The sequence below is a fragment of the Hordeum vulgare genome, chromosome 5H (genome assembly GCF_904849725.1).
Source record: "Hordeum vulgare subsp. vulgare chromosome 5H, MorexV3_pseudomolecules_assembly, whole genome shotgun sequence".
Classification (NCBI taxonomy): domain Eukaryota; kingdom Viridiplantae; phylum Streptophyta; class Magnoliopsida; order Poales; family Poaceae; genus Hordeum; species Hordeum vulgare.
The window spans coordinates 476973693-476998782 of NC_058522.1; the positions used below are offsets into that span (position 1 = coordinate 476973693).

Consider the following 25090-nt stretch of genomic DNA (forward strand, 5'->3'; position numbering starts at 1 on the left):
CACATACAATGATTGGCCACAACACAACCTCTTCCGGCAACTGCAAGCTTCCATGCTTCTTCCTTTTACAAGTTTCAAGTGATGTTCCGCAGGTACATCAGCGTGGACGAGGAGACGGGAGCGGAGCTCTTCTACTACTTCGTGGAGTCGGAGAGGAGGCCGGACACGGACCCCGTGATCCTGTGGATGACGGGAGGGCCTTTCTGCTCTGACATGATTTTCTTTGAAGTTGGTAAGAACATCGTCTTCTTGTGTTTACTACTCCGTCCGTTCCGTAATATGTAAAAAATGCGCTTAAATTAGGGGACGGAGGAAGTAGCTAGAACTACATGGAGCCAGTTTAAGATGAAGACTGAAGTACACCTTTTATTAATCTCCAATTCAGTGATGGCGCTGAACAAATCATCCGAGTTTGCAAATGTTTATCAGGATGTGTTACAAAATTCTGCGCCTTATCTCTCTTGTCCTTCTTACTCTTGGCTAGGGCCAAGCCAACAAAGCAACCTACCTAGCAAGACCAACGAGTGGATACAGCCTTCATGTTTTAGAGGGTGGAAGGCATTTTGCCGGTCTGTTCTAAGAGCAACTCTAGCAGACCCTGTATAATCACAGCCTCCAAACGCGTTTTGCAGTTTGATAAAGTGGGGTTTTGCGGAACGAAAAGTTGCGCTGCAGAACATACCCCACATAATAAAACTGTATAATTTGAAAAATAAACATTCGCGGGCGAAATTGAAACCACAGTCATGATTATAGAAACTACATACAGTACTAGAGGGGGGCATCACCTACTGAAGCTCATCGGAGCTCACCAGAGCTAGTACCTATCCTACCGCACTACGTAAAATGGAGCTCACCGGAGTCGAGCTCGTGGAGTAGTAGATATCCTACATTCAGTCGTCGTCCTCGTCGGAGGAGAGCTTGACGTAGATGCGCTTCTGCCTCGGCCTCCGGCTCCATCTTCACCGAAGGGAGCTCTTCGAGCTTCCTCTTCACCAGTGGGAGGGAGGAGGACGAGCACGAGCTTGACGCCTCGAATGAGCTGCTGTCGGAGAAGAGGCGACCGCGCGCGCGGTCGTACTCCTCTGTCTCGCGACGGAGGAGCGACGACGGCGGCGTCAGGCCCCACTGCGTGTACCGGCGGGCGGCACGCTTACGGGCGGCGTCTGATCTGACGCGACGAGCCCTCTCGGGGTCGTCGTTCCTACGGCTACCGGAGCTGGCCATCAAGGGCGGTGGATTGGAGCGGCTACGCGGCGGAATGGAGGCGCGGCGCGGCGGATTGGAGGCGCCGGCGGTGAGGTGGTGGGGGGGGGGGGGCTTTTTGCGACGGAGGGATAGGGTTTCGACCCGCATCCAGCGGTCGAACCCGCAGTGATACCGGTCGAGCGGTCGCGTTTACGGGCTACCGCAAAAAATTTACGGGTCGGACCGTGTTTGCAGTGTCTGCTCTGACAGGAAAACCAGCCCAAACCCGTATAGTCGCCGGATTTTTTGCGGGTCAGCTGTTTTGCGGGGTCTGCTAGAGTTGCTCTAAATGATTGAACGCACATACATTTTTTTTGTTGCTGAAAACGACTATATGTCAGCTTGTTGTTTCCCTTGTTGTCAATTCCTACAACAGAAAAAAGTTCAAGAAAAAAATTACTACATCTGAATCAGATAGAGGAGTGGGTCGAGGCTTTCAGATGATTGTTGGTGTTTCCCTTGTTGTTGTATTTTCATTAGCTTAAGTCTGGTTTAGTTTTTTATTCCTTTTGCACTGTATAGTTTATTTATTTTGGAACTCTATTTGTATTATTTTTTAAAAATAATAGAAATATGCAGTATAGTCCTGGTGTTTCCCTAAAAAATATATATGCCAGCATGTGTTTTTTTTTAAGAAATGAAGAACACTATGTCATGTTTTCCCAGTTTCGATCAACTAAAATAACTAATTTATCCCACTGAACACCTCATGGTCCCTTTTGCCACCAGATAGATGTTTATTTGTATTTCATTTTTACATGAGATATACATCAGTGATATTTGCTCCACAGGACCTATGAAATTTGTGCTGGCACCTTATAATGGTAGTTTGCCACAGTTGGCCTATAATCCATATACATGGTCCAAGGTGAGATATTATTTAATCTTAACACTAATGACGCTCCTTATATCTGTTCAAATAAGCATGTACTCATATTAGTAATTGCAGACAGCAAACATCATCTTGTTGGATTCACCAGTGGGTACTGGTTTCTCGTACGCTCGTGATATGGAAGGTTATCGTGATATTGGGGATTTCTCCTTTTCTTTGCATGTCTTAATATTTCTCAACAAGGTGAAACTGATTTTCTATGTTCAACAGTTGAAGTTGGAAAAAAAATTGCGTGTGATTTTCTTATCGTTCTATACATACTGATGCAGTGGTTTATCGATCACCCACGCTACCAAACAAATCCTTTCTTTATTGGAGGAAGTTCATATGCTGGAAAGATGTCTCCAATTATCGCAGACTACATTTCAGAAGGTAAGTCCGGACAAGGATTCCAAAAGGAAATAAGGATATGATAATCTGGTAACTTTATTTGCAGCAAAGAAAATATAAGATACAAATTTGCAGGACTTCATCAGTCAGCATCTTTAGTAAATAATCAACTGTTCCAATTCACGTTTGGAGTTGCTTGTGATTGATCATGGCCTCTTATCTTGATCTTCATTTTGGTTTCAGAAATCGAACAGGGGAAGCAACCCAGGATTAATCTCAAGGCAAGTGAATTCATTAGGCTTCAAGCAACTAATAGTTCCATTCAATTAACTAGAATAAGTAACTGTACTGAATAAAAGTCGTGCTTTCAATTATCTTTTGTTCTTTGTTCTGTTCATTATTAATCCAACAAATTATAGGGCTATCTAGTCGGCAACCCTGTTACAGGCTCCGATTATGATGACAATTTCAGAGTACCATATGCTCATGGTGTTGGAATTATATCTGATCAACTATATGAGGTAATTCCACATATAAGATGCAATTACAGGCTTGTGTGACAATCATGTGTTGGAAGTATATCTAGTCGGTAACGCTATTTTCCATTTTCTTCATTCCAAAGGCTGCAATGCGGAACTGTAAAGGAAGCTATATAAGACCAACGGACAAAATGTGCGCCATGGTGCTAGACACCATTGCAAATGTAAGACTCCTGCTACTAATAGGTTCCAAATTAGTTTACACGAGCTCCCGTTGGACCTACGTATATTATATCGGTCCCTTGTTTTAATTGCAGCTCATGTCTGAAATTAATCAAGGACATATCTTGAGTGTCCGTTGTGGACAGGGTATGTTACCACATAGGTTTCTGTCAGAAGAGTACAGTCAGTTAAGTGAGACGTCTCCTGAACAACCTACCCTAAAATGTTCTGTAAGTTACTCTAGCATTTACCCTGGGTGATCATTTTGAAGAAGATTCGTTTTTAGTTGGGTACAAATTTCATTTCGGCATTCTGATGATGTGAATTTTGTCCTCTAATGTGTAGGAATATTTTGACTATCTATGTCATATTTGGGCGGATGACGATTCCACCAGAGATGCTCTTGGGGTGAAGCAGGTAAGAATCATATATGTCACATTTCCCCTTTATACTATGTCTGCATAGATATTTCAAAAAATTATAGGAAATTTGGGCTCGTGGTAGGGATGTAATTAGCAAATAAGTTGTGTACGCAAGTCCCGTTTAGTTAGCTTTATCTAGCTTTATAGTTCATTTTCTTTAAATAAAATATAAAATTTTGAACAGTTAGTTTATTAGTGGGTCTAGATGGGATTAAACGGGGCCCAGTCCCATCCCTAGTTCGTGCCATTAAATAATTCATTATTTGATGGCTGCCAATCAAACTTTATGAATTCGGTCTGTGCCACTATCAAATGCGAAGAAATTAGTTGCATGCCCTGCACGTCGTCTTTCGCCACGTCAACCGCAACGACGCCCAGCAATTGATGATTTGAGATCCATCACTTTGTCATTCAGTCCATTACATTCCATCTGGTACGCCGCTGCCATCCAGTCTATTCCAAGGCTGGTTGTAATGGGTAATATCATATAATAATATCATGCATATGATACTAGTCTATGACACCACATCCGTAATGTATAGTATCATAGAGTAGTTTATTTATTGGTATGCAAGACACGTAGTAGCACATCATTTAATATGATACGGTATCATGATATGATACTCAACCCTCTTTTATTTATTTAATTTTATGCCACCTCATCGAAATTGCCTAGTTGACATGCATGATACTACCTATGATACTACCATTACGTGCAGCCTGATGCACAATTCCGAGCCGCGAAGGTCCCCTGATCCCAGCTGCATTGTCGCTTGCAATAATTAGGGGGCACTTGTGGGATGCTATTATGTTGGGGAACGTCGCATGGGAAACAAAAATTTTCCTACGCGCACGAAGACCTATCATGGTGATGTCCATCTACGAGAGGGGATGAGTGATCTACGTACCCTTGTAGATCGCACAGCAGAGGCGTTAGAGAACGCGGTTGATGTAGTGGAACGTCCTCACGTCCCTCGATCCGCCCCGCGAACAATCCCGCGATCAGTCCCACGATCTAGTACCGAACGGACGGCACCTCCGCGTTCAGCACACGTACAACTCGACGATGATCTCGGCCTTCTTGATCCAGCAAGAGAGACGGAGAGGTAGAAGAGTTCTCCGGCAGCGTGACGGCGCTCCGGAGGTTGGTGATGATCTTGTCTCAGCAGGGCTCCGCCCGAGCTCGGGAGAAACACGATCTAGAGGAAAAACTATGGAGGTATGTGGTCGGGCAGCCGTGAGAAAGTCGTCTCAAATCTGCCCTAAAAGCCCCATATATATAGGAGGAGGGAGGGGGACCTTGCCTTGGGGTCCAAGGGATCCCCAAGGGGTCGGCCAAGCCAGGGGGGAGGACTCTCCCCCCCCAAACCGAGTCCTACTTGGTTTGGTGGGAGGGAGTCCTTCCCCCTTCCCACTTCTTCCTTTTTTTTTCCTTTGATTTTTTCTCTCTTGGCGCATAGGGGATTGGTGGGCTGTCCCACCAGCCCACTAAGGGCTGGTGTGACCCCCCCAAATGCCTATGGGCTTCCCCGGAGTGGGTTGCCCCCCTCCGGTGAACTCCCGGAACCCATTCGTCATTCCCGGTACATTCCCGGTAACTCCGAAAAACCTTCCGGTAATCAAATGAGGTCATCCTATATATCAATCTTCGTTTCCGGACTATTCCGGAAACCCTCGTGACGTCCGTGATCTCATCCGGGACTCCGAACAACATTCGGTAACCAACCATATAACTCAAATACGCATAAAACAACGTCGAACCTTAAGTATGCAGACCCTGCGGGTTCGAGAACTATGTAGACATGACCCGAGAGACTCCTCGGTCAATATCCAACAGCGGGACCTGGATGCCCATATTGGATCCTACATATTCTACGAAGATCTTATCGTTTGAACCTTAGTGCCAAGGATTCGTATAATCCCGTATGTCATTCCCTTTGTCCTTCGGTATGTTACTTGCCCGAGATTCGATCGTCAGTATCCGTATACCTATTTCAACCTCGTTTACCGGCAAGTCTCTTTACTCGTTCCGTAATACAAGATCCCGCAACTTACACTAAGTTACATTGCTTGCAAGGCTTATGTGTGATGTTGTATTACCGAGTGGGCCCCGAGATACCTCTCCGTCACACGGAGTGACAAATCCTAGTCTTGATCCATACTAACTCAACTAATACCTTCGGAGATACCTGTAGAGCATCTTTATAGTCACCCAGTTACGTTGCGACGTTTGATACACACAAAGCATTCCTCCGGTGTTAGTGAGTTATATGATCTCATGGTCATAGGAATAAATACTTGACACGCAGAAAACAGTAGCAACAAAATGACACGATCAACATGCTACGTCTATTAGTTTGGGTCTAGTCCATCACTTGATTCTCCCAATGACGTGATCCAGTTATCAAGCAACAACACCTTGTTCATAATCAGAAGACACTGACTATCATCGATCAACTGGCTAGCCAACTAGAGGCATGCTAGGGACGGTGTTTCGTCTATGTATCCACACATGTAAATGAGTCTTCATTCAATACAATTATAGCATGGATAATAAACTATTATCTTGATACAGGAATTATAATAATAACTATACATTTATTATTGCCTCTAGGGCATAATTCCAACAGTCTCCCACTTGCACTAGAGTCAATAATCTAGCCCTCACATCACCATGTGAATTACATTGTAATAAATCTAACACCCATACAGTTCTGGTGTCGATCATGTTTTGGCCGTGGAAGAGGTTTAGTCAGCGGGTCTGCTACATTCAGATCCGTGTGCACTTTGCATATATTTACGTCCCCCTCCTCGACGTAGTCGCAGATGAGGTTGAAGCGTCGTTTGATGTGTCTGGTCTTCTTGTGAAACCTTGGTTCCTTTGCTAAGGCAATGGCACCAGTGTTGTCACAGAACAAGGTTATTGGATCCAGTGCACTTGGCACCACTCCAAGATCCGTCATGAACTGCTTCATCCAGACACCCTCCTTAGCCGCCTCCGAAGCAGCCATGTACTCCGCTTCACATGTAGAATCTGCTACGACGCTTTGCTTGGAACTGCACCACCTTACTGCACCCCCATTAAGAATAAATACGTATCCGGTTTGCGACTTAGAGTCGTCCGGATCTGTGTCAAAGCTTGCATCGACGTAACCTTTTACGGCGAGCTCTTCGTCACCTCCATACACGAGAAACATCTCCTTAGTCCTTTTCAGGTACTTCAGGATATTCTTGACCGCCGTCCAGTGATCCACTCCTGGATTACTCTGGAACCTACCTGCCATACTTATGGCCAGGCTAACATCCGGTCTAGTGCACACCATTGCATACATGATAGAGCCTATGGCTGAAGCATAGGGGACGGAGCGCATATGCTCTCTATCTTCATCAGTTGCTGGGCACTAAGTCTTACTCAATCTCGTACCTTGTAACACTGGCAAGAACCCTTTCTTGGACTGTTCCATTTTGAACCTCTTCAAAACTTTATCAAGGTATGTGCTTTGTGAAAGTCCTATCAGGCGTTTTGATCTATCCCTATAGATCTTAATGCCTAGAATGTAAGCAGCTTCTCCTAGGTCCTTCATAGAGAAACTTTTATTCAACTAATCCTTTTATGCTCTCCAAAAGCTCTACGTTGTTTCCAATCAGTAATATGTCATCCACATATAATATTAGAAACGCCACAGAGCTCCCACTCACTTTCTTGTAAATACAAGATTCTCCAACCACTTGTATAAACCCAAATGCTTTGATCACCTCATCAAAGCGTTTGTTCCAACTCCGAGATGCTTGCACCAGTCCATAAATGGATCGCTGGAGCTTGCACACCTTGTCAGCATTTTTAGGATCGACAAAACCTTCGGGTTGCATCATATACAACTCTTCCTTAAGGAAACCGTTAAGGAACGCCGTTTTGACATCCATCTGCCAGATTTCATAATCGAAAAATGCAGCTATTGCTAACATGATTCTGACGGACTTAAGCATCGCTACGGGAGAGAAAGTCTCATCGTAGTCAATTCCTGAAACTTGTGAAAAACCCTTTGCCACAAGTCGAGCTTTATAAACGGTCACATTACTGTCAGCGTCCGTCTTCTTCTTAAAGATCCATTTGTTCTGAATAGCCTTGCGGCCCTCAGGCAGTATCTCCAAAGTCCACACTTTGTTCTCATACATGGATCCTATCTCGGATTTCATGGCTTCTAGCCATTTGTTGGAATGTGGGCCCACCATTGCTTCTTCATAATTTGCAGGTTCATTGTTGTCTAACAACATGATTGATAAGACGGGATTACCGTACCACTCTGGAGCAGCGCGTGATCTCGTCGACCTGCGTGGTTCAACAGAAACTTGAACTAGAGTTTCATGATCATCATCATTAACTTCCTCCTCAACCGGCGTCGCAATGACAGAGGTTTCCCCTTGCCCTGCGCCACCATCCAGAGGGATGAGAGGTTCGACAATCTCGTCAAGTTCTATCTTCCTCCCACTCAATTCTCTCGAGAGAAACTCCTTCTCGAGAAAAGTTCCGTTCTTAGCAACAAACACTTTGCCCTCGGATTTGAGATAGAAGGTGCACCCAACTGTCTCTTTTGGGTAACCTATGAAGACGCATTTTTCCGCTTTGGGTTCCAGCTTTTCAGGCTGAAGCTTTTTGACATAAGCATCACATCCCCAAACTTCAAGAAACGACAACTTTGGCCTTTCGCCATACCACAGTTCGTATGGTGTCGTCTCAACGGATTTCGATGGTGCCCTATTTAAAGTGAATGCAGCTGTTTCTAATGCATAACCCCAAAACGACAATGGCAAATCAGTAAGAGACATCATAGATCACACCATTTCTAACAAAGTACGATTACGACGTTCGGACACACCATTACGCTGTGGTGTTCCAGGCGGTGTTAACTGCGAAACAATTCCACATTGTCTTAAGTGAGTACCAAACTCGAAACTCAGATATTCACCCCCACGATCAGACCGTAGGAACTTGATCTTCTTGTTACGATGATTTTCCACTTCACTCTGAAATTGCTTGAACTTTTCAAATGTTTCAGACTTGTGCTTCATCAAGTAGACATAACCATATCTACTTAAATCGTCAGTGAAGGTGAGAAAATAACGATATCCGCCGCGTGCCTCCACGCTCATTGGACCACACACATCGGTATGTATGATCTCCAACAAGTCACTTGCACGCTCCATTGTTCCGGAGAACGGAGTCTTAGTCATCTTGCCCATGAGGCATGGTTCGCACGTGTCAAGTGAATCAAAGTCAAGTGACTCCAAAAGTCCATCAGCATGGAGTTTCTTCATGCGCTTTACACCAATATGACCCAAGCGGCAGTGCCACAAAAATATGGCGCTATCATTGTTTACTCTAACTCTTTTGGTCTCAATGTTATGTATATGCGTATCTCTATCAAGATTCAATATGAACAATCCTCTCACATTCGGTGCATGACCATAAAAGATGTTACTCATAGAAATAGAACAACCATTATTCTCAGACTTAAAAGAGTAACCGTCTCGCATTAAACAAGATCCAGATATAATGTTCATGCTCAACGCAGGCACTAAATAACAATGATTTAAGTTCATCACTAATCCCGATGGTAGTTGAAGTGACACTGTGCCGACGGCAATTGCATCAACCTTGGAACCGTTTCCTACGCGCATCGTCACTTCGTCTTTCGCCAGCCTTCGTCTATTCCGCAGTTCCTGCTTCGAGTTGCAAATGTGAGCAACAGAACCGGTATCGAATACCCAGGCACTACTACGAGAGCCGGTTAAGTACACATCAATAACATGTATATCAAATATACCTGATTTTTCTTTGCCCGCCTTCTTATCTGCCAGATACTTGGGGCAATTGCGCTTTCAGTGACCCATACCCTTGCAATAGAAGCACTCTGTTTCAGGCTTAGGTCCAGCCTTGGGTTTCTTCGGCGGATTGGCAACAGGCTTGCCGCTCTTCTTCGAATTGCCCTTCTTGCCTTTGCCGTTTCTCTTGAAACTAGTGGTCTTGCTCACCATCAACACTTGATGCTCTTTACGGAGTTTAGACTCTGCGACTTTTAGCATCGCAAACAACTCGCCGGGAGACTTGTTCATCCCTTGCATGTTGTAGTTCAACACAAAGCCTTTATAGCTTGGCGGCAGTGATTGAAGGATTCTGTCAGTGATAGCTTCTTGCGGGAGTTCAATCCCCAGTTCAGCTAGACGGTTTGAGTACCCAGACATTTTGAGCACATATTCACTGACAGACGAGTTTTCCTCCATCTTGCAAGCATAGAATTTATCGGAGGTCTCATACCTCTCGATCCGGGCGTTCTTCTGAAAGATAAACTTCAACTCCTGGAACATCTCAAATGCTCCATGACGCTCAAAGCGACGTTGAAGTCCCGGTTCTAAGCCATACAAGACTGCACATTGAACTATTGAGTAGTCCTCCTTACGTGCTAACCAAGCGTTCTTAACATCCTGATCAGCCGTAGCGGGTGGTTCATCTCCTAGCGCAGCATTAAGGACATAATCCTTCTTTCCAGCTTGTAAGATTAGCTTAAGATTACGAGCCCAGTCTACAAAGTTGCTTCCATCATCTTTCAATTTAGCTTTCTCTAGGAACGTATTAAAATTCAGGATGACACTTGCGTGAGCCATGATCTACAACACAAATATATTCAAAGTGGACTTAGACTATGTTCAAGATAATTAGAGTTCAACTTAATCAAATTATATGCTAAACTCCCACTCAAAAAGTACATCTCTCTAGTCATTTGAGTGGTTCATGATCCACTTACACTATCCCAAGTCCGATCATCACGTGAGTTGAGTATAGTTTCAGTGGTAAGCATCCCTATGCTAATCATATCAACTATATGATTCATGATCGACCTTTCGGTCTCATGTGTTCTGAGGCCATGTCTGCACATGCTAGGCTCGTCAAGCTTAACCCGAGTGTTCCGCGTGCGCAACTGTTTTGCACCCGTTGCATGTGAACGTTGAGTCTATCACACCCGATCATCACGTGGTGTCTCGAAACGACGAACTGTAGCAACGGTGCACAGTCGGGGAGAACACAATTTCGTCTTGAAATTTTAGTGAGAGATCACCTCATAATGCTACCGTTGTTCTAAGCAAAATAAGGTGCAAAAAAGGATTAACATCACATGCAATTCATAAGTGACATGATATGGCCATCATCACGTGCTACTTGATCTCCATCACCAAAGCACCGGCACGATCTTCTTGTCACCGGCGCCACACCATGATCATCCATCAACGTGTTGCCATCGGGGTTGTCGTGCTACTTATGCTATTACTACTAAAGCTACATCCTAGAAAAATAGTAAACGCATCTGCAAGCACAAACGTTAGTATAAAGACAACCCTATGGCTCCTGCCGGTTGTCGTACCATCGACATGCAAGTCGATATTTCTATTACAACATGATCATCTCATACATCCAATATATCACATCACATCGTTGGCCATATCACATCACAATCATACCCTGCAAAAACAAGTTAGACGTCCTCTAATTTTGTTGTTGCATGTTTTACGTGGTGACCAAGGGTATCTAGTAGGATCGCATCTTACTTACGCAAACACCACAACGGAGATATATGAGTTGCTATTTAACCTCATCCAAGGACCTCCTCGGTCAAATCCGATTCAACTAAAGTTGGAGAAACCGTCACTTGCCAGTCATCTTTGAGCAAAGGGGGTTACTCGTAACGATGAAACCAGTCTCTCGTAAGCGTACGAGTAATGTCGGTCCAAGCCGCTTCAATCCAACAATGCCGCGGAATCAAGAAAAGACTAAGGAGGGCAGCAAAACGCATATCACCGCCCACAAAACCTTTTGTGTTCTACTCGAGAAGACATCTACGCATGAACCTAGCTCATGATGCCACTGTTGGGGAACGTCGCATGGGAAACAAAAATTTTCCTACGCGCACGAAGACCTATCATGGTGATGTCCATCTACGAGAGGGGATGAGTGATCTACGTACCCTTGTAGATCGCACAGCAGAAGCGTTAGAGAACGCGGTTGATGTAGTGGAACGTCCTCACGTCCCTCGATCCGCCCCGCGAACAATCCCGCGATCAGTCCCACGATCTAGTACCGAACGGACGACACCTCCGCGTTCAGCACACGTACAGCTCGACGATGATCTCGGCCTTCTTGATCCAGCAAGAGAGACGGAGAGGTAGAAGAGTTCTCCGGCAGCGTGACGGCGCTCCGGAGGTTGATGATGATCTTGTCTCAGCAGGGCTCCGCCCGAGCTCCGCAGAAACACGATCTAGAGGAAAAGCTATGGAGGTATGTGGTCGGGCAGCCGTGAGAAAGTCGTCTCAAATCTGCCCTAAAAGCCACATATATATAGGAGGAGGGAGGGGGACCTTGCCTTGGGGTCCAAGGGATCCCCAAGGGGTCGGCCGAGCCAGGGGGGAGGACTCTCCCCCCCCAAACCGAGTCCTACTTGGTTTGGTGGGAGGGAGTCCTTCCCCCTTCCCACTTCTTCCTTTTTTTTTCCTTTGATTTTTTCTCTCTTGGCGCATAGGGGATTGGTGGGCTGTCCCACCAGCCCACTAAGGGCTGGTGTGACCCCCCCCAAATGCCTATGGGCTTCCCCGGAGTGGGTTGCCCCCCTCCGGTGAACTCCCGGAACCCATTCGTCATTCCCGGTACATTCCCGGTAACTCCGAAAAACCTTCCGGTAATCAAATGAGGTCATCCTATATATCAATCTTCGTTTCCGGACTATTCCGGAAACCCTCGTGACGTCCGTGATCTCATCCGGGACTCCGAACAACATTCGGTAACCAACCATATAACTCAAATACGCATAAAACAACGTCGAACCTTAAGTGTGCAGACCCTGCGGGTTCGAGAACTATGTAGACATGACCCGAGAGACTCCTCGGTCAATATCCAACAGCGGGACCTGGATGCCCATATTGGATCCTACATATTCTACGAAGATCTTATCGTTTGAACCTCAGTGCCAAGGATTCGTATAATCCCGTATGTCATTCCCTTTGTCCTTCGGTATGTTACTTGCCCGAGATTCGATCGTCAGTATCCGTATACCTATTTCAACCTCGTTTACCGGCAAGTCTCTTTACTCGTTCCGTAATACATGATCCCGCAACTTACACTAAGTTACATTGCTTGCAAGGCTTATGTGTGATGTTGTATTACCGAGTGGGCCCCGAGATACCTCTCCGTCACACGGAGTGACAAATCCCAGTCTTGATCCATACTAACTCAACTAATACCTTCGGAGATACCTGTAGAGCATCTTTATAGTCACCCAGTTACGTTGCGACGTTTGATACACACAAAGCATTCCTCCGGTGTCAGTGAGTTATATGATCTCATGGTCATAGGAATAAATACTTGACACGCAGAAAACAGTAGCAACAAAATGACACGATCAACATGCTACATCTATTAGTTTGGGTCTAGTCCATCACGTGATTCTCCCAATGACGTGATCCAGTTATCAAGCAACAACACCTTGTTCATAATCAGAAGACACTGACTATCATCGATCAACTGGCTAGCCAACTAGAGGCATGCTAGGGACGGTGTTTCGTCTATGTATCCACACATGTAAATGAGTCTTCATTCAATACAATTATAGCATGGATAATAAACTATTATCTTGATACAGGAATTATAATAATAACTATACATTTATTATTGCCTCTAGGGCATAATTCCAACATATTAATGGCATGGTCGGTAGTTGCCCACGACCGACAAATTCACGGTTTTGACTTTTTTTTTTGCTAACTTTAGCCTAATCTAATTTTTGTTTGTGATTTTTTTGGATCTGATCCTTTTTCTTACCGTCACTCGCTATGACGGTAGGCATACACACCCTACCGCCACAAGCAGTGACGGTAGGGGTCGGGTCAATGCGGATGGTTCCTCCGAGTCAACAGAGTCAAACAACCCTATTGTCATTGTCTGTGACGGTAGTACGTGTATGCCTGCCGCTATAGCGGGTGGCGTTAGGAAAAAGGGTCGAATAAAAAAATCACAAACGGGATCAGCTCGGGTTAAACTATGTAAAAAGGGTCAAAAGAGTGAAATAGTCCGCCCATGTCTGCAAAATCCTCAACTCCAACACCCAACTCCAGCAGTCAGCTTCCCACATAAACTCAAGGAGCGATGGATCGGTTCGGTGCAACAAGCGATCGGCGAGGCCAAAAGACCAAAAATGCATATTCCACCCGTTTGGAGTGGCCTAATAGCCCAAGTGGCTTGTAGAATAGGCATGGGCTAATAGGCTAGGTTGGGTGGGTGGATGTGAAAGAGGCATTCATGACTGTTTCATCGTACCGGTTTCATCAAAGTCACTTGACGGTGATAGCTGGCCGTAAAAACCACCAACTCCAGCTCCTTCATTTTCTAGGAGTAGCAAATACCCCGCGCCACAACCCCGGCCGATTTGTACATAGGTAATAGCCAGCTTGTCACTCCCATAACCATGATTTGAAAGATTCGGCTCGGCTCCTGACTTGGAGTCGAGGAGTTCAGGAGCAAGACTGCTCCCGAACACGCTCTAAGTGGACACTAAAGAAGAGCACCGAAGGAGCAACGCGTTGGAATTGCCTCATTGAACAAAATTCGCATACCGATGAGCACTTGGGGCCATTAATTTTGGATGAATCCGAGTGTCCAAACTGCCCACTACAATGGATATTTTCTAATTTACATTGGATCTTTTATGTGTGAATATCGGATAGTCGGGCGGTGAAGAAGACCCAGACTCCTTTGAACTATTCTGAACTTGTAATAACTAGGAATGTATATTGTCTGCACTTCATCATGATGATGTTGAGTTTCTTTTGTTATTTTTGTACTTTTAGTTTAGTTTATCAACTACACAATCTGCCTTCCATTTTTTATTTTGGCACAGGAGACTTCTTTGACCAATCCAATTAGGGACCCACCAATCGAGTAGTTGGCATACATATTCAAAGAGAAAAAAAACCAAGTCCTGTGATACCCTCTAGTTTAGTTCGTCTCTGCTAAAACTACACACAGCGAGAGTAACATAGGTTGTAATATAGATGCCACCTAAACAGAAAATATGATGTGACAGCTAATTAATGAGAAGAGAGAGAAATTGAGTAACATAGCTAGTTACTCATACTATGAGTAACATTGTACATATCAACACAATATGAGTCTATAAGCTAATAAATGAAAGGCTCAATGTTATCATCTCTATGTTACTACCCGTTGTGGAGGTAGTAATTTAGACTAGTAACATATGCATATTATTACTCTATGTTACTTCCCATTGTGGGTAGTCTAACCGTCCGTCACTACCTTCATGGACCCCACCTTCCCCTCCTCATCCACATTCCACATTGTATAATAATGATTTGTGCAAGGTAATTGTATTCAGTTCATGGAGTGCCCAAATATAGCACATGTAGGGGTAGTTTTGTTCATAACTAGAACCCAAATTACACAATACAAATTTGGGAAATAAGCATTACAACTACACATAATAGACATACATATACACATATGGAACACTTATAAATATAATTATCTGTCAACACCCCTCCACAGTCAAAACACCATGCGTGGCGATGCAAGGACTGGACCGGAACTCTTCAAAGGTAGACTCGGCAAGCCTCTGGTCATGATGTCGGTGAATTGTTGCATCGTGGGAACATGAAGAACTTGAATCTTCCCAAGCGCAACCTGTTTGCGAAAAAATGGATATCTAACTCGATATTCTTGGTCCGACGATGATGAACCATATTGGTAGAGAGGTATATAAGAGATACATTATCACAATAGACAAAAATGGCTTTGTGAACGAGATGACAAAGCTCATGAAGAAGCTGTTGAAGCCATGTGCACTCAAGCGACGACATTGGCCACGCCACAATACTCTGCTTAGCACTGGAGCACGAACTATGGGATGTCTCTTAGTTGGCCACGAGATGAGTGATGGTCGAAGGAACACAAATTATCAATATGTAGAGCAGCTAGTGTGTGGACAATTAGCCCAATCAACATCCGAGTAAGTGACAATGTCGATGGAGGGCGATGGCTGCATGGTGATGCCGAGGTCCATGCGTTCATGGATGTACCAGAGAATCCTCTTCACCAAGGACCAGTGAGCATCACGAGGAGCATGCATGTGAAAACACACGTGCTGAACAACATACTGAAACTCGGGCCAAGCATGAGTCAGGTACTACAATGCACCAATGATGGACCAATTGCTCGAAAAAACCAACGATGGAGCTGTAGAAGGAGGCATCTACGGCGGGAGCTCCATGAGTGGTGGAAATCTTAGCCTTCGTATACACATGCATAGCTGTGTGCTTGCAATTAAGCATGCCAACGCAGTCAAGGAGCTCATGAACTTACTTTCACTAATGAAGGAAGAAGCCGTTCGTACAACGTACCACCTCGACACCGAAGAAGTACTAGAGTGACACCAAGTCCTTGATGGCAAACTTCGCATGAAGACGCTCATTGAGTTGTTGAAGGAGGTCGGTGGTGCACGCTATCAGGATAATGTTGTCGACATAGAGGAACACATAGGTTGTAGCAGCGCCCTGGTTGTAAACAAACAATGAGGCATCTGAGCGAGTGGAGCAAAATCCAAGTTGATGAAGAAAGGTCGCGATGCGCTAGTACAAGACGCGCTTCACGTGCTTGAGGCCATATAAAGAGTGTGAGAGCAAGCAGACATGATCGGGCTGCACATCGTTGACGATGCCGGTAGGTTGTTCACAGTACACCTATTCATAAAAATGACCATGAAAAAAGGCATTGGAGACATCCATCTAGTGAATTTCCCAAGCACATGAGACTATGAGGTGGAGGACAGTGCGAATCGTGCCTGGTTTTACAACCAGGGCAAAGGTGCCGGTGAAGTCAATGTCGGCATGCTGCCATAAGATGCATACTACCCATCGAGCCTGCTCGAGTGTGCCATCAGGGCGGAGATTATGCTGAAACACCCACTTACCGCTGATGACATTGGTATGTGGTGGTCGAGGGACAAGGTGCCATGTCTGGTTCCACGACAAGGCACCAAACTCCTTCTGTAAGTCCACAAGCCACCGAGGATCGCACAGAGCGGCACGTGTGGAGGAAGGAACCGGAAATAGCACAAAAGTCAATGTAGTGTAGACATGATCGTCGTCGGGATAGCAGTTACTCAGGTGAAAGACGCCCACACGTGCCTGAGTCACCGGTACGAGTACGACGACCGAAGCAGCCGCCAACGAGGCAGCTGGCAAGATAGCGTGAATGCGTGAGTGGACGACAAGGTACTCGGCAAAGCAGCCATGATGACTGACATGGTCGACGAGACCGACACGGATGTCAGAGTGGCCAGTGTAGACGACATGGAGGCTGGAACAACTGACGGGGCCACTGAAGATGGCGGGAGGGCTCGCCTAGGTGGCACACGACGTAGCCCATCGGGTCTGGACAAAAAGAGGACCTCGATGGCGGTACCTAATGAAACAGAAAACACCTCTGAGCAAAGTAAATGTGGCGTGAGTTGATGACTCAATAAGATACATGGTCATAGCAACGATATCCCTTTGATTTAGCGAGATAACCAAGGAATATGCAGGCGATGGATCACGGTGCCAACTTACGACGTGAAGTGGAGGCGACACTACGATACCAAAGGAACCTGAAAACCTGTAACTCATCATATGATGGTGGTGATCCAAAGGGAAGGTGATACATCACATAATTCCAACGAATGCGACAATGACGTAGGTTGCGGAGCAAAGATGTTGTAGCTAGGGCGTCAGGCCAAAACCGAGGAGGGGTGTTGGCATGAAACAAAAGAGTGCGAACACAATCATTGTGGGTATGTAGAATGCGTTCAGAGTGCCCGTTTTGTTGGGAAGCGTAAGAACACATGTGGCAGAAGATGGTGCCATCGGAGCTAAGAAGTGTGCGGATGGCAAGATTGTCGAATTCCTTTCCATTGTCGGGTTGGAGTGCATGAATGGAGCGACCAAATTAGGCGGACACATAAGAGTAGAATGAATGAGGGTGTGTGCAACATCAACCTTATGGCATAGAGGAAATGTCCACACATAGTGGGAAAATCATCCAAAATCAAAAGACAGGTCCAAACATCACTATGGATTAACTAAAAGAGAAACGATGCTATGATGGATGACAAGTTAAACAGAACCCGAACATGTTTACCCACAAGACAAGCATGACATGTGTGAGCATCTATTTTATTACATGAAAAAGAAAATCCCTTGAGGAGATGACTAAGAGTAACCTTAGAGGAAACTACACCTAATACATGTACGTATACGTGTGGGACACATACAGTTACCTGTCAACACACACCTTGCCTTCTCCATCCTCCCCCACCACCTACGATGAAACTACTAGATCTAGAGAGAGCGGAATGCTCCCGAGGTGAGGATCCTATTTTCAATGTGGGGATGGTTGTTGTCGGAGACGAAGGCCATCTACTGGATTCTAGTGTAGTGGTTCATGCTAGCTTTGCCCATGGATCCTATTAGCTAGATTCCAAGGAAGACAATTGTAGCGAGGGTCATATTTGCGCAAGCTATTTATAAGGAGGCGACGCCAGAGGAGAAGCACTTCATTCCTTGTAATGGGGGATCTCCAATCCTAGTTAATGAGTATTGGTAGTTATTTAGATGGTCTTTATCTCGGCTTTAGCTAGAGATTCTCATATTCTACCCCATTCAAAAATCTGAATCTTAGAAAACAGTCAGATTTTCACATTACTTATATAGAATCGATTCTGAAAAATGCACTACCCGCAGCCAGAAGCCGAAATTATCGATTTTGCTAATTACTGAGTTGCCACTTAACTAGGTTGAAAAATAGGCCTAGATATCCATGTTATTTCGATCGAAATGCTACCGCACCCACACCCTAGTTTCCTCCACCTCATTCTTTCTTCCCCGACCTAACACACGTAGAAGAAAAAAGAGGTAGTGTCTTTCTAGGATTTTGTCAACCGCCACCTTCGCCAGCCTCGACGACTCTACCCATCCACATACTCCGACCACAAGCTATTATGTGTGTCCGTTCTGTAGCTCCACCTAAGCCGTGTCACCCATGATCTTCGCATCTACCATCACCCCCAATCTCTACCGGTGGTGCCAGCGTCCCTAATCTCAACATCCGTACCGATCTTGATGTCCGCCGGCGGCTCCATCGCCCCTCTCTAGCCAGAGGTCGAGCTACATGCACCATAGGTTCGCCTTGGTCCCCTACTCCACCCTTGTTGTCCGATCCCTGACCCGCAGAAGGACGAACGAGCTACGGTTTTATCTCCCAAAAAATGGATTCTTTGGATAGTAGCACAAGTGTATGCATATTGAGGAGGATGCACTTATTTTGTCATTTAAAAATTGATGGAATGTATATATGATGTCTCCATTTCCTGTTCATTTGCACTAGTATGATCAAATTTGTTCATTGTCAATAGTATGATCAAATGTGTTCATTGGAAGTAGTATGAAATGTTTTGTTTGCTTGTTAAGTACCTTATGAATGCCATGTATGTTAATCTGCATATAAACATCATAGTCAGCACTAGAGGATATTACTGAAATTTCACAACACTCTCAACCGCTAGAGCTGATCAACATGGAGTAAATAAACAACTAGATTCTTTTTCTCATGGATCCATAGCCGCAAATGATTCTTAGGAATCCGTAGTCATAATGATTCTTAGGAAACCGTAGCCCAAACAAATAGGCCATGATAAGCTCAAAATTATGTGAAGTTTATTAGGTAGATGCATTATACAACTTTTTAATTGGTCTGAGGGGGCATGGACGATGAATAGTATGGACTGACTAACTAATACAATTAGATAACCGCGGTGGGATTCCCCATATATACGTATATGTATATGTATATGTATGTATGTATGTATGTATGTATATGTATATATATAGAGACCACCTAAATAAAGACCAAATAAAGACCTTTACATATATATGTATATGTTTATGTGTGTGTGTGTATACACATACACACACATATACATATTTGGAGCTCGGCCTTCACGGAGGTCAATTTTTTTGAACAATTCAAAGTTTAAGCTTTCGGTTTTAAAAAAATATGAAAAGAATATGCAAGTAAAGAAGGATATTGTGTGAATTTGTGTAAGAAATTAGGTTGAAATACCTTAAAATATGATCTCCAGAAAAAAGACAAAATCATGCCCTGAGACGATGAATAGCCCTTATTTTCAATGCATTTTTTTCTAAAAATTTACACACACATGTGTTACACCCTCACTTATCTCTGTATTTTTTCAGATTTTTTTGAAATGTAAAATTATGAATTTTCATAAAATTTTAATTTCAAATTTAAAGGCCTCTATGGAGTCCGAGCTCCAATCGCAATTCCCGTATATATGTGTATAGACTAATACATCCTCGATGATGGAGTACATGTGATCCAAATGACATTTGCCTTGCCGAGTGGCAGTGACGACATATCCTCCTCATGCTAAGGACGGAAAGGCCCTTGACTGACTAAGCAAGGTGCAAGGCAAACAATTTGGTGGTGAGGACGCACAAGGAGAGAAACACGATCAATGTTAGTGTTGTGTTAGAACACCGGGAGGGAGGCAGTAGTTATAGTTGGTCGGAATGTCAACCGTCTTGACAGAATGATCCAAGATTCAAAATTAAATGACCCCCCAAGCTAAATCCAAGTCCAGGAAGCTATGCTATGAGTTGATATCCAACTCGAGGCCCCCCAAAGCTCTAAATCGGTCTCAACCGGATATGTGAGCGGCTACGAGTAGCTAAGTCTATTCCAAGCTAGTTGTGGACTACTCCATTATAAGTGAGAACCATAAGAGAGGTTGTTTCCCTCGTCGAGGGTCAACCTCCTAGTGGCTCCATCACAAGAAGCAAAAGTAAAACTAACGTTACAACTCTTTTATTTTTTTATTGTTCTGGGTACTCATCGAAGGGGCCCATAAATTACCCGCACATGTGGTCAGCACACTCATATTGAATCATGTTCCCAAAAACTCAGGTCCTGCTTGTCTCGAATAGAACAAAACAATGCACACACTGCGCATGGCCTCCCAGTGTTACCATCCTACTCACAACCATAGTCCGCTTCATAACATAACCATCATCTCTAGGTACTTATAATGATTATCAGAACCCAACAGAAGCATGCCATAATAATATAACATGGCATAAGTAGCAACCTAATCATGCATGATACAACATAAGCATGCTGGTGAGCAACATGTAAAGCAACATGACATAAGTAAAGGATATCAATCATGGCAATATGTGGGGCTAAACAGGCGATGCATGTGATATGTATCATAACCCAACTACATCATCATATCCTAGTGCACACATAAGAAAGATAGCATGTGATAAACATGAGAAAAAAGGGGTGAGCCTTGCCTACTTAACCTACTTATTACCACTAGGTAGATTCCTCGTAGTGGTGATAGTAAGCATCGACATGAGTGTCTTCAGATCGAGTGTCTATGGAGAAGAAAGAATATACCAGAAAGGGAAACATAGAGTAGAAAACATGTTAGATGCTCAAACATGGGGTAATACATGGCAAGCTCAAATGATAATGAAATACACAAAACTTGTATAATTAATTTAAATGGAGGGGAATTCCATGTGTGTTGGAATTTCCAATTGAACTTTGTGTTTAACATTGTATTAGAGTGAAATTAATTAACAACATTAGCTGTAGTTCCTTATTCATGCATGAAAATGACATATTCAGATTACTCATGTTTTTTTTAACAAAATCCATGTATTACATATTTAACACGGAGCTAGCATGCTAAAGTTACAAAGGGTGCTAGTTTTAGGGATTAAAGCGCATAACTACACAAGGTGCAAAATGTCAAGTGCTGAGAAGTGCAAACTGAACTGAGATATGGGATCCTCATATTTTACTAGACAATTTTCCTATAGTACACTTTCAAATATGACGTGAATAATGCAAAATTGACAATATTTTTTCTTCTGAAAATAACAAATAACCACATAATAAATGAGGCCAAAACTATGATCAGGCCAGGCAGTGCATAGAAAGGCTGAATATACGATGCACATGAGTGTGATTTATAGAAAGAGTGAGACCAGATTCATTATGCCATCCTGGCTATGCTCGGACACACCTTAGCTATCCACCGCTTGTGGGTGAGCCGCGATGCTAAACGGAAATAGACTAAGGCCTATAGGGCCTAATCGGTCGGTACAATATGATGTGTGGCCCCACTTGTTCGTGTGACATAATATAACCCTAGATCTAGTCATGTTAAATGAAACAAACCAAATTGGTTCCAGCGAAACCATCCAACTCCTTTGAATCATATCGGTCAATGAAAAAGTCCATACCGAGACAGTCGCCTAGCTCAAGTCAACTCGAGGATGGGAGGAGCTCATTAAGCTCATTCGTGATGGAGGAATGGCTGGCGGAGATGATGCTAGGAGCGACATGCGTCCTGGATTTTGTTGTGCAACATCGTGGCTTCTCGATCTGGTCAGCGATGGTGGCCGTGATGCGTCTTCCGGGCGGTTGGTAAATATCTGGAGGAGCGGCGTGACAATCTCTACAAGTAGTAGCGGCGACAAAAGTGGCTATTCATGGTGATGCACGAGGAAAAGGGAAGAAAGGGGCCGACAAGCGTGATAGCATGAAAAGTTGCAGCGCTGGTGGAGAATCTCGGTAGAGCAGAGCACGGCGGAACCGTTGTGGAGAAAAAGGGCGAACCATGTAGGGCATGAGGTGGGCCTGATTGGACCCCATTCTACTTGTGGAATTTCCCCCGGGTCCGCACGGTGGAGAGGATCCACGACGCTCTCACACCCATTAGGTCTTGCACGAACGACGAAAATAGACATGCATGGTTGGCGGATAGAGATGCATGGTGGAGAATGGCGGTCGGGAAGTGTGGAATTTGTGGAGGGTGGTGGCGGCTTAGGGAAAGGAATGGGTTTGTTTCAGAGCGGGTGACATGCCTTATATAGGCAAGGGATTATGAGGATAGATGGGCTAGTTTTGAAGGGGGTTTTAGGTAGGCTATTGGGATTATAAGAGAGAGTGAAGTGACAACCTATCTACATTTTTGTGAACAAATCTTATTTATTTCATTCACCAACTATATCATTTGCGTATTAATCCATTCGGGTACCCAAACTCAGATTGAGAAGAAATTTTAAATGTAGCCTCTCTAGGATCAAACAACGCGACACAAAATGGTTCGGTCGTTCAGACTTCATAAATGTCCATTTTGAAAATATCTCCAGTTTCCTAGGTGTTTGAACAAGAGGTACAAATTTAGGGGTTTGCTAAAACTCTAAACTTTGTATGGTACCTCAAACATTATACAAGAACACCACATGTTAAGCAATGTTTGGGACTTAATATCATTGAGGAAGACCAAAAGGTATAGGGGTGGTACTATTCCATGATAATGAGTATATCAATATCAATAATGTTTGGAAATGTTGTTTAGATTAGTTCGATCAAGTTAGTATGATGCAATGAAATGACGGCATGATGATATGATGATGAATAAAAATAAAATAACATGGAAATGGTTGGATGACTACTCTTTGGCTATTACACATGATCAAATAGCTTGCATATGAGGTACTTGATTTGATGTGTCACTTCATTGGGATGCTGATTTAGTGGGCCTTTTGGCACAACTCAGTGTGAAACATTGACTAAGTGGTCCTAGAATTGGGTAACACGGTCGTTTCACGGTGCTGTAATTTAGACCCACCGAAATAAATGATGCTCCATAATATTGGAGTTTCTAGCTATATTGAAACTATACGAGAAAGACCCTAACTTTTTCTTAACATGTTCCAATCATTATTGACACAATTGATCCATTTAGGGAACATCCGGAGAGTTTATAAGATGCAGGAAAAGTATTCCCTATACACCATCTGAGGTTCCCAGCAGCATAAAGCACCATTTCAGCCTCATAAGCAGGGGCTACCATGCACTTGTGTTTAGGTGGAGTACTCTTCTCCTCAGTATTTACATATGTTGATAGAAACTTTATCAACATGTCTTGAAATAATAAACTCTAAGTGCAGTGGAGACCATGATATTATAATACCATTTTTGAGCACACAAGCATGGATTAGATCCTTCAACTTCTCTATAGTTGATGATTGGAGAGCATGGCATATCGATGGCCAGGCTGTCGGGTAAAGTAAACTGGGTTTTGTTGTTTATATTGTTGATATTTCAGTTTTTGGTCACTTGACAAGGAACACATGTGTTGTCTTTGGTGTAGATTTACAATCACATATGCCAACCATATCACATTTGTGACGGTAAAGGTATGATATCTTGTATTTTTTGTTGAGTGGTATAATGTCACTCAGTTGATTGGATAGCAAGATAATGTAATACTACAATAAGAATTGGTTAATTGCAGGGTGGTGGCCACATATCCATAGAAAACAGACCTAAGGAATGTCTTGCCATGGCTGAACGGTGGCTGAATAACGAGCCTCTCTGATGTGCCCTATTTAATTACCATTTCCACCCTAATCTAATCACGTGGGGTTTTAATGTTCAATAAAATTCTAGACCTACACAAACTATTTTCAAATGAAGGCCTGGTTTTATACAAGGTACGCCCGTAGCAAAATCTTCCTTTCGCCTATTATCCGTGAACATTGCTCGAAGTAATACATTTTTGGTCACTACCAGGCATTAAAGATTGTTGCTATGCAACGATGCTACCCCACGTAGGAGGCGGATTACTCGTTTTAGAGCATGGTTAATAAAATAGCCAAAAGTCGGCTGTAGCATGTTGTTATGTCATCTATAGCCAATGTAATAGCAATACAAAATGTGTGCTATTTTGTGATGTTCTCCTACTTGTCAGCTATGTTGGATTTTTCTCCGAAGCGGAAGGGTGAAGCAATATAGTAGCGGTAAGTATTTCTCTTAGTGACAACCAAGGTTTATCGAACCAAAAGGAGAATCAAGGAGAACTCTTGTCGTCTGCAACTACACACACAAAACCAAACACTTGCACCCCACACGGGCAAGAGGGTTTCCAATCCCCTTGAACTTGTTACTTGCAAGGATCATGTATATAGGCATCACGTCCATAAACAATTAGACCAGAAAGATTTTGCATCTACTACAATTAATCCACTTCGAGAGCTCTTATCTGCTTGCCTCTCTAGGTATTACGTTCATGCAAACCGAGTAATGCTTGGAGCAAGGTGACATGATGTAGACAACATAAACCAAATCAATATGAATAAACCCCATCATTTTACCCTTAATATCAACAATATAAATACATGTCTTCTGCCCTTCTGTCATTGTTATATGGAGCACCATAAGATTGAACCCATTAGAAATACGAAGCTATACCGATCATGCACAATAAAGTTCAAATAATACTTAATTACTTTCAATGAATAAT

The 25090-nt window shown here is 43.8% G+C and overlaps 1 protein-coding gene across 1 annotated transcript; it reads left to right on the plus strand.

The window, feature by feature from the left end:
- Nucleotides 1-12: 12 nt before the first annotated feature.
- Nucleotides 13-24560, plus strand: LOC123396694 (serine carboxypeptidase-like 9; the record flags this gene model as incomplete). The annotated part of the gene is made up of 14 exons (XM_045091552.1): nt 13-232; nt 2040-2116; nt 2198-2323; nt 2410-2512; nt 2714-2751; nt 2890-2991; nt 3093-3173; nt 3267-3401; nt 3517-3588; nt 23531-23652; nt 23736-23849; nt 23939-23984; nt 24083-24281; nt 24361-24560. Coding segments are annotated over 13 exons (1320 nt in total), but the record flags the coding sequence as incomplete, so codon positions are not given.
- Between the last annotated feature and the right edge of the window lie 530 nt (nt 24561-25090).